At 38.8% G+C, this 10,745-nt stretch overlaps 1 protein-coding gene and 1 non-coding gene across 6 annotated transcripts in view; both read left to right on the plus strand.

The window, feature by feature from the left end:
- The window catches only part of CKAP5 (cytoskeleton associated protein 5), a 53,775-nt gene extending 43,517 nt beyond the window's left edge, over positions 1-10,258 (plus strand). For 4 of the 5 annotated variants that reach the window (XM_069017292.1, XM_069017291.1, XM_069017293.1 and 1 more), the window contains 11 exons: positions 57-230; positions 669-789; positions 1,470-1,649; positions 2,108-2,295; positions 2,690-2,765; positions 3,563-3,751; positions 3,867-4,001; positions 4,520-4,603; positions 4,695-4,854; positions 6,464-6,618; positions 7,851-10,258. In XM_069017292.1, the coding sequence (XP_068873393.1) occupies positions 57-230; positions 669-789; positions 1,470-1,649; positions 2,108-2,295; positions 2,690-2,765; positions 3,563-3,751; positions 3,867-4,001; positions 4,520-4,603; positions 4,695-4,854; positions 6,464-6,618; positions 7,851-8,105 (1,717 nt within the window). In that variant the 3' untranslated portion in view covers positions 8,106-10,258. The remainder of the gene's footprint in view (positions 1-56; positions 231-668; positions 790-1,469; positions 1,650-2,107; positions 2,296-2,689; positions 2,766-3,562; positions 3,752-3,866; positions 4,002-4,519; positions 4,604-4,694; positions 4,855-6,463; positions 6,619-7,850) is intronic. The other variant, XM_069017294.1, reaches the window with a different exon arrangement.
- LOC138112134 (small nucleolar RNA SNORD67) lies at positions 837-945 on the plus strand. The gene has a single exon (XR_011151565.1). It is a non-coding gene; the product is annotated as a small nucleolar RNA SNORD67 (small nucleolar RNA).
- Positions 10,259-10,745: the final 487 nt, after the last annotated feature.

Raw genomic sequence — 10,745 nt, forward strand, 5'->3', positions numbered from 1 at the left:
TAATATTCTTGGCTCTTGTGTATGTATAATAATCACCTCTCTCGTGGTTTCTGTAGCCAAAATCGCAACATGGGCAGCCACTCTGAGACAACCCATACGGTTCCACGGGAATTTCAGCTGGATCTTGATGAAATTGAAAATGACAATGGAACTGTCAGATGTGAGATGCCAGCACTTGTACAGCACAAACTAGATGACATCTTTGAGCCAGTCTTGATTCCTGAGCCCAAGTGAGTTTAACTTTAGTTTTAACTCCTAAGTGAAATCAGCAGGGCTGCCTAAAAAATATTTTGAGGTGAATTGATAGTGCTAATTTCTACATTCAGACTTGTTTCCATAAGAGGGTGGTGTCAGCTAATTTGAAGAGATGGCAAAACAAAGGTCTGTTGTACTCTTCTGAAATCTGGAGAGCAGTTATTTTTAATGAAAAACATGAGTTCTACTTAGGCATTTTTATAATCAGAGGATCTTGAGTTTGTAAATGCATCATCAGTGTCTTTACAAATAGTGCAATAGACATGATAAAAAGAACGATTCCTTACTTGAGAATCCTCAGTGAAGAAGGAAATCCTTTTCCCATGTCTCTAAATCATCATTGAAATATAGCAGTTAAGTGTATATTGAAGTAGTTCTCCAGAAAGTAATGAATCCTGTTTTCAACCCTTTAGAATCCGTGCTGTGTCCCCACACTTCGATGACATGCACAGTAATACAGCTTCTACTATCAACTTTGTCATTTCCCAAGTAGCCAGTGGTGATATAAATACAAGCATCCAGGCTCTGACACAGGTCAGTGAATTAAGGTAGCAACTAATCACAGAGTACCAAACTTGGCCTGCGAGGGTGATGAGTTGCACTGCAGTGGAGCACATGTCAGGTGACATGGGCTCTGCTCAGAGTCTCCCTGATGACAAAACTAAGTGCACAGGGGCCATCTGACTCGCTTTAGCAGGAGAAATTCCACTTGAAAGATATAGAATAAACTTAATACTTTTTTCATTGTGCTTCTGTGTTATATTTTTGGTTTTGTCAAATTATTTGTGCTAAGAGTTTGTAAAAGCCCGTTAGTCAGCAAGACTTATCTTTTAAACGTAAACTGTTTGATAGATCCTTAGCAAAAGGATTGTCTTGCTTCATAGTTTTTGCATGATTTTAGGGTGGCTTTCACTACTTAGTTTTTTTTGTCCAGAAGGTTTCATAAAGCTGTTAATTCCAGAATCTGTAATGCAGCTGTTGATGTTTTCATTTGTGTGCAGGATAGCATTGCAGTTGTCTAAAATATCATGAATTGGTCTTGTTTGGATTAGCAATACAAATCTCTAGCTACTGATTTTGGGTGAAAGCTTAGAATACAACTGCCTTGGCAAATGGGTTGGTCAGGGCAAGACCCTTCCTATAGAAAAGTATTTAGATTATTGTTATTTTGCACTATGTTGACTTTACTAGAGCATTTTGTTCTTAAATCTTAGATTGATGAGGTACTCAAACAGGAGGACAAAGCAGAAGCTATGTCTGGCCACATCGACCAATTCCTAATAGCCACATTTATGCAGCTTCGGTTAATCTACAATACACACATGGCAGATGAGAAGCTGGACAAAGATGAGATAGTCAGACTTTACAGCTGTATTATTGGGAGCATGATCACGGTAAGGCTTTGATGTAAAAGGTAAGGTGAAGAGCAAATAACTTCTGTGCAGAAGTTGTGGGAGAACAGAATGTCTGTCCTGTACCTAGGTTAGCTTACTACTAAGTCCTTCTTATGAAGGCTTGTTGCCAACTGTCTGCTCAGCAGTGCACCTTTTGAGAGCAGGTAGGGAACAAGAAACTCTGGGGAAGGGAAGAAGGTCTCTGCTTCTGCAAAATACAGCTACTAAGACTTCTGTTAAGCTCTGTTTTTAATATTCTTTACTGTTTGAGTGCTGAGTTGGTGGCCTGAGTATTTTCAGAAGTCACTAAGTAGAAATAGCTTCCTTCATAGTTGTGTTTTGACTGTTTTTACTGTTGTGGGAAATAGAGATGTCATGGTTTGACAACATAGTCTGGAGAAATCCCTATGCTAAAGGGATTTCATTCAGGGAAAACTAACACTTTCTTCCATTTGTAGTTGTTTCAGATAGAGAGTCTGGCTCGAGAGGCTTCCACTGGTGTGCTTAAAGACCTAATGCATGGTCTTATTACATTAATGCTGGATTCTCGGGTTGAAGATCTTGAGGAGGGTGAGCAGGTCATCCGATCAGTCAACCTCTTGGTAGTGAAAGTTCTGGAGAAGTCTGACCAGACCAACATCTTGAGGTATATAATGAAAACTGCACAGTTACTGCTTTCTTTACCTGTTCTGTGTGTTCCTTGAATGGCTGAGTTTGGTAGTCATTCTGTAAGCAAAGACTGGTGTCTGTAGAATCACTCCACTAGCTAATAAAGAATTATCACCGATTGTGATCGGAATTTGACTGCACAGCTGGAGGCAGGCTGAACAAACCAGCTTAGTATGATTCTTTGTGTTTTGGAGTTCAGCAGACTGTCTCTTAAATTCTTGTAACATGCTAGAAAGAAAGAAGGAAAGAGCTGTTGCACAACTGCTGGACTAATCCTAGTCTCTGGTATGGTATTCTGTGGTGAGTTGGCATCTTTTTTTCTTGTGTATAGCACTTTTTCTGTGTAACCTTTATAAATTTATTCTTTCTAGTGCTCTGCTTGTTTTGCTCCAAGACAGTCTTCTAGCAACAGCCAGTTCTCCCAAGTTTTCAGAACTTGTCATGAAGGTGAGCCTGTAGTAGAGATTTTGAACTTATGTGGTTTATTTGAATCATCTTACCTGAAAGAACACATATAGTTAAAAAAATTAGTGTCCATAACTTGAAATATTTCTTATAACTTCTATAATTCTGATCCTATTACATCTCACATAGAGGAACTTCTTGTATGCTAGGCAGGAGCTTAACACCTGCTAATAGTTTACAGAAACTTGTGTACACTAATACAAACTCCATACAGGGGTGTACAGTCACCTGCTGGACTTGTTTGCTTGGGCACCACACTGTACTATGGATTCAAACAGTCCCAGGCTGGAGCTGACTTGTATCCTGTCATCTGTGTTGATAGGCAGAGTAAACAGGCAAATGCATGCATTTAAAGCATGAGCACGGTCTTTTCTTACCATATGACAAACACCCTATTGTGACTGACATGATTTAAAGACAGCTCAGGCATTCTTAATGAGGTTAAACTTAAAGAACTTGTGTTGTGTGTAGGTATACATAGCATATATATATTATCTGCTGAAATTTCTTCACACAAAGCATTCAGTCTCCTGTTATAGGTAGAGAAGTCAGCACCTTGCTTATGCATCAACTCTAAAGAAAGATCTGGATACTGTACAGCCAGTTACAAAGAGAAAGTATGTACCAGTGCAAATATAGCTTGAGCAGCAGACAGTGCCTGCTTGTATGATGTGCTAGCAGAGTGAAGTGGCTCAGTGATAGTGTTGTGTAACCTCTCCTTATATAACCAAATGCTTCTTTCTTGAGTTGTCTTGCTTTAAGTCAGCCTCTCGTTCCAGTGTCTGTGGAGAATGGTGCGTCTTCTTCCAGAAACCATTAATAGCATCAATCTGGATCGGATTCTGCTGGATATCCACATTTTCATGAAGGTCTTTCCCAAAGAGAAGCTGAAGCAATGTAAGAGTGAGTTCCCTATAAGGACACTGAAGACTCTGCTTCACACCCTGTGCAAGTTGAAAGGGCCCAAGGTCAGAGCAGTCACTACTCATGTGTTTTTAAATTGGATGTTCATGCAGTCTCTAGAGTCTTTCCTTTGTTTTGTTGGGTTTTTTTTTCATTAATTCCCCTTTTTTCTTATTTTAGATCTTAGATCATTTAACAATGATAGACAACAAAAATGAGTCTGAGCTAGAAGCTCACCTTTGTAGAGTAATGAAACACTCCATGGATCAGACTGGAAAAGCCGATAAGGATACAGAAAAAGGAGCTTCTCGCATAGTAAGTAAAGAAAATGTGATAGCAGGGAAAGTGAGTGTAAAGCAATTTATTTAAGAAAGAAACTTAATTTTGTGTTTGTGGAATATCAAGTAGAAATTCCCTTTTCAACATGTAACTAATACTGGAAATACTCTTCTAAAGTGAAATTTTCATTTACAGCTGTTTTGGGAATTTGTTGTGTGTGTTAGTACCTGAGTATTCTGTGCACAGTCCCAGGGTGAAGTGCTCTCAGGACACTGAGATGTGCAGCATAAGTTTTATGCTGCATGGTACTGCATCTGATCTACTAAAAGTTAGCCGTACCCAGAACAGGTTTTAAACACTAACTTCTCAGAAGGAGTCCTACAGCTTCATGATGTCCTTGCTCTCATTCTGTGTATATAGTGGCTATGTAGAACCCTGATCACTTCAAGGTTTTCTTCATCTTGGAAACTCTGTATCTAGCTAGCAGGTCAGAGGGTGTAGTGGGTTTGTCTGATTCACTTTGTTTTTAAAGTCTCCTTTTGTTTATTTATTAGGAGGAAAAGGCTTCGAAAGCCAAAGTCAATGATATTTTGGCAGAAATATTTAAGAAGATTGGCTCAAAGGAGAACACCAAGGAGGTGAGTGCCCCCTTCCTGCAAGGAAGAGCGTGATACACTAGAATGGTGTATGCAGCAGTTGTAGTAATACATAGCAACTCTTCCCTCCCAGGGTCTGGCAGAGCTGTACGAATACAAAAAGAAATATTCTGATGCAGACATTGAGCCCTTCTTGAAAAATTCCTCACAGTTCTTCCAGAGCTATGTGGAAAGAGGCCTCCGACTGATAGAAACGGAACGGGAAGGGAAAGGACGCATTGCTACTTCTACAGGTACATGTTGCAGCAAAACTGACTGGTTTATGAGAAGCAGAGCTAGAACAGTTACATGTCTCCTGGTAGAAACTAATATTTGTAGACGTTTACAGATTTCTGAAGCAAGACATGTATTTTCTTGGTGCTTGTGTTGCTTCATGAGGCACCATTTTTAGGGAGTATGCATTCTTTGTTTACAAAAACTGAAGTTATAACCACACTAAATGTAGAAAACATCTGAAAGACTTGGTAAACAACTGGTTTTAATCCATATCCTGTAGCGTGGCTTGAACATTAGGCTGTGTTTCGTGTCTGGTATCACGAATTGGTTCTGCAAAGTATAAAGCTGGTTTAAAACAGCAGCAGCTGTCAGCTTCTTTTACTTTTTTACTAAAAACGTGTAGGAGGCTTTTTAATAGTATTATTTTCTGTGGAATTGTAAAGCTTATTTTGAATAACATGAACTTTTTCTTCAGAAATCCCCTTCCAATAAATTATTTTTTTAATTGGATGAATTACTGTAAAACCGCTTCTAGTGAGTCTTTTCATTGCAGATAAGTACAAAGGAGTATTTAATGAAATATTAGGGAAGGAACATGACAAATTATTAGCTGACAGTAAAAGCTGATACACAGTTTAGCAAAACTACCTCTATTTCTTACACATTTCACAGTGTCCTGTGAAACTTTAGCCTTTTTTCTACTACTGTTCCTTCTTCTATCCCTGTATTGTAGATTACTTTAGGAAGATGATATGAGATTATTTCAGAACCTCCTAAATGTGTCCAACTATGTAGGACAGAAAATTCTACCTTTCATCCTAAAAGTCTGTACAACTGAGAAATATTAGTTCAGCAGTTTTTAAAACCAAATTTATGTGCTACAGTTGTCTTTTTTTTCGTTGCTAACTGCAAGTCTGATACAATAGAACATACTGTTGAATATTGCAACAGTGCTTTATTTAGAGTAAGGTATAAATCCTTAATTCTCTTTTTATCTATTTTAAACACCCTTGTAGTAAACTAATGAGAACAAATTCTTGTCCATGCTAAGTCTTAGAATTTGCAACTCTTTTAATAATGGAAAAATTTTTTTCATAATGTAAATTCTTTTTCTAGTCTCTTGGTAGGGAAGCTTTAAAAACTTTGTGCATTCCAGAAATCACTCTTTGAGACTAAATTGGAATAAAAAGCTTCAAGTTGCACAAATGAGAAATGAAGAGGGGTTAGAATCAGTGGTAAGCCCCAAAGTTACAGCTAAACTAGAAGAAGACAGATGACTCCAAGTATTTCCCACCTTGCCAGTTGCTCAGTTCTCCTGTTGGACATGGTCCCTGCTGATGCACATCAGCATCTTCCTCTCCATACACTGTTCTCCTCAGCACTTCTAGAGCTGCTCTGCAGCCACTCCTTAAATTTCTCCGTTTCTTTTCTTGATTTTCAATTGTCACTTTTGCAAGGAAATGAAAGGGTGGCTATGTCCCTCCTAGAAAATGCAAATAACCAGAAAATAATAGGTTGGTTAATTCTTCATCCAGTGCATCTTATTTCAAGGAACTGACCAAGAGGCTTACACTTTTCTGATGTTTTAAATTTTAACTTTCCTCCTTCCTTCCCCTCATCCTCCAGGAATTTCTCCTCAGATGGAAGGAACGTGTGTTCCTGTGTCTACCCACACTGTATCTTCATCTATAGGAAACACAAATGGGGAGGAAGTGGGGCCTTCAGTTTACTTGGAAAGATTAAAAATCCTCAGGCAGCGTTGTGGCCTTGACAATGCAAAGGTATTGTACTTGACAACACTTGTAAATCTCCTGGGGAGGCACTTGATTTGCACTTATTTGTTTTGGTGTTTTTTTTTTTTTTTTGGAATCTGCCTTTTGGCATTTGAAATCTAATCAGAATTTATGATCTTTCATTTACAGTGCATGTCCTAGCTACTCACTGCCTGTCACTATGCCTTGTATAAATGGCTTTAAACTCATTTTGTGGATAAATAGGTCTATATTTCAATCCACTCTGTCTGCATCACTAGTGTTATGTGCAGGTTGTCTCTACAGGTCTGCAGCTAATTATCTTCCCTTGCCAGGCAGTTGAGTCTCAGAAAGGTTCAAACAACTACTGTTCTCTAAAAGTTAGCATATATTGACCTCAGAGATGAATGATGGGAAATTCTAGGTCTTTCTGCTCTGAAGCAACCATGAGAGCTGAATTAAGACTTTGAAGTATTATATATTTTGGGTATATGGCTACTGAGGCAAAGGAATGCTGAATGAGCTTAGTATTGGAAACTTGTGGACCAAAATTTCTTACAGTCCAATGACCTGTGTGTTAGGAATCTAGTGCCAATTCCTGAAATTTTAATTTGGCCATGTGGAGAAGTGATGTTCCCTCTGGGGATAGTCATCCTGGATGCATCACTGTTTTAAACTTTGACCCAAATTTGAGTATCAGCTTAGAGCTCTGAGGAGGGGAAATGTTTCCTAGATGATTAATAACAAGGTAAGTAACTCAGATGGAAATATCAATTGATAAAAGAACAGTGAATTGACACTGTCAGTCTTTGACAGGTTCGGTCTTGCCAGTCAGTTGAAGTTTCCTCTTCTCATTCTTCCAGAAAATTCATTGTCTGCTGATGTTGCACATAGGCAGGGATTTTCCTCTTGTGTTAGAATTTAGGCTGTTCAAGACTCTGGCAGTCTATCTCGGTAAAACTCTGGTCTGCAGGGAATTTTTTTGATCTTGAAAGACTAGTTTCTTTGTGTCCCTATTGACATAAAATTAAACATTAACTACTCAGATGGTAAGAAATTGAGTATTGTAATTAGCTCTGCATGGCTCTGACTTTGACAGCAACTGACTTTATTGCTCCACATCCACTTGTGTTGTAGTGCTCCTTCCCTTTCCTCAGTTTTTATTGCTTCCTGTAGAGATGAAAAGCCATTGATTATGATTTGTACTACTTACATGGCCTTTACCACTATTTGTCTTAACACTTTGCTTTCCTCCCTCATAGCAGGAAGACAGACCCCCTCTGACGTCTCTGCTCTCTAAACCAACACTCCCTACAGTTGCATCCTCTACAGATATGCTTCACAGTAAGCTCTCCCAGCTGCGTGAGTCCCGGGAGCAGTACCAACATCTGGACCTGGACTCCAATCAGACTCATTCTTCTGGCATTGGAACTACCCTGGCTTCACCCTCTTCTGCAGCAGCCAACATTGATGACTTGAAAAAAAGATTGGAGAGAATAAAAAGCAGTCGCAAATAGAGATGCAAAGAGACGGTATTGCTGTTGCTTGGGGCTGTCTCCAGCTTTAGTTTACTAAACTAGAAGTCTTCATAGTTAAATGGCCTCATTTGGGCCTGATGTATACAAACTGGTTTATGTATAATACAGTGGATTTTGGGGGGTTGAGTCATTGTGGCACAAGTATTTGTACATAATCTGCTTCTCAATGAGCATCTCTTTGACAATAGAAGGCTGTCTGTGTATTAGTTTTAGTGTACAGACCTGTAAACAACCATCCTCTTGCTCAGACTAGTTTCTCATGACTTGGGGTTTTTATTTGTAAAGTTGTCTTTAAAATCTTTTCCTAGTTCTTAACTCTTAGAAGACCTTTAGTGATTTCACTTTTAATTTTGTGAATTCTTCTCCATGTAATCCTTGAACTGTTGATTCTGTATGGACACATGGCATGAAGTAACTAATTTAAGTGTCTTTTGTAAATAAAGTTTGCATTAACTATACCAGCCTCTATAGGAACAGCAGCGACTGCTGGTTAGAGGTCACTCTCTATTCTTGAATGTTAGTGACTGGGCATCTAGAAACTGAACTAAGCTATTCCTGACATGAACCTTGGGGTTTGGATACATTATAAGGAAGATGAGTGGAAATATACTGTCTGTGGGTGCAGTCCTGAGACTTTGCACTCGTACTTGTATGAGTAGTAGTACATTTTTCATATGGTTGCTTTTTTTGTTTTGGAATATGTTTCTGTAACTTGAGATTATTTAGTTTGCTGAAATGCTTATTTTGAATTATCTAGTCCTTGTGATGCCTTTACCCAGATTGTGTGGTCCCATCTGAGGGAGCTTTCTTTGAGGGAGCCTGCTGCTGTTGATATGGAATAGACTAGCAGTGGTGTACAGTCAGTGGACTCATTTATCCTGAACTCATCTGATTAAGGAATGTTCCTCATGCAGGTAAACCTCACTCACTACATTATTTTTGCTCTTAAACATCAGATGTCAGTGATCTCTACCATTTTGTATCTAAGACACCTAAGCAGAGCTAGTCTGCAGAAGTTGTAGCCACTTCTCTTTTTTTTAATGAGTGATTAGCCTTTTTCAGAAGCTCCAAATAATGAAGATTGACAGACACACTGTGTATCCTTTCTAGCCCTTTCATTTCTAGGGAGGTGACGTATTTTCACCTTACTACCATTTCCATGTGAGAACTGGTTGTGAAGCATAAATTGTACCATCTGTTCCATAGCTAGAACAGTGTTATTGAAGAGTTGGACAGGCAGACTTAAAATAACACACCTATATGCTAGATTTTAATCTGTTCCTTGTAACTGCTGCTTTTGTTGTTTGCTATGTGGACCAGCAGTCTCTGCGTAAGGGCCATTACTGAAACTGTCTTGCCTGATTACAGTAAAAATGTGGCTTTAAATTAGTACTTGTACAACAGATCTATGCCAGAGCTTCTGCAAATGTCTGAAATCTTCCTTTCACAGGACCCCTAGGCTGGGGTTGCCGTTGACATAATGCTGCTTGGTGCTTATGGTGAGTTTGCACACTGTGATAGCAGGTGATCACAAGCGTTCTCCATCCTGTGTTAACTGATATGACGCCATTCATTGCTCCACTGCCTCGATTTAGTAGTCACAGTCTCCTCTCATAACCTGAAATGGGCATGCAGTTGTGGAACAGAGCTCTGTTACAAATCAGGGTTTGGCCCTTACTGGTAAGTGCTGTGGTTTTGTGCACTTAAACTGGGGCAGTTTGTGAATAGTTTGTGTTGGCTGACACTAGAGTTACTGCCACTACCTCTCAATTACTAGCTGCTCTCTGAAACTTAGTGACATTTAAATTAACCCATATATCCCTTGACCATATTCAGCAGACATTCTGAAGAACTATTTGTTAATTAGCTCAGGATGTTAAAACAGCAATGCCTGCAAACCTGCATAAACTATTTTAAATTTGAAGCCGAATCGAAAGTGAAATACAGGAATAATTGAGTAGCAGAAGATAGAGTTGTTTTTATGAATGAGTTTTTGCCCTGTGTCTTTGTAGTGTTTGGTTGGACTCAATATCCTGGGAGTTCTGAACTAAAACTTGTGCACATAAATTAATAAAGCCTAACCTTTAGCCCAGACAATATTTAAATAACATTAAACTGAATTTTAAAAATTATTCCTCTGTATTGTTTGTAACAAGTCAATATGAACAGTGACTTTCTCCAGAAACTGTATGGTCCTGATTCCCCTCTTGTCACAGATTATTTGACAGTAGTGAAGGGGTGAGGCTTAAATTTTAAACATGAGAAGGGCTAAACATTTTCAGTGTTCAGTGTCTGTGGTTATCAATGACTTTAAACAACCGTGAAACGTGAGCTCTTGAGGTTTTGTTCTTCAGATTTCTTTGAGAGGTTGGTTTTTATGCTTTATTTGGGCAATCAAATTGAGCTGCTTCAAGTTGGTTCCCAAATGAGCCATCTAAAAGGAGGTTGTCAGACACTAATTGATCAATAACTTTTTTTTTTGGAACAACTAATTTCACTGTTGCCTGTTTCTATGACTTTATGGCACTCTGAGTGAGGAGTTTAGAAATATGGTGCCATAGGAAGCAAGGAGTATTTTCAAATCTCATGATTGCCTTAGCAGGAAATTGGGCTGAACAG

Source organism: Aphelocoma coerulescens, chromosome 5 (genome assembly GCF_041296385.1).
Source record: "Aphelocoma coerulescens isolate FSJ_1873_10779 chromosome 5, UR_Acoe_1.0, whole genome shotgun sequence".
Lineage (NCBI taxonomy): Eukaryota > Metazoa > Chordata > Aves > Passeriformes > Corvidae > Aphelocoma > Aphelocoma coerulescens.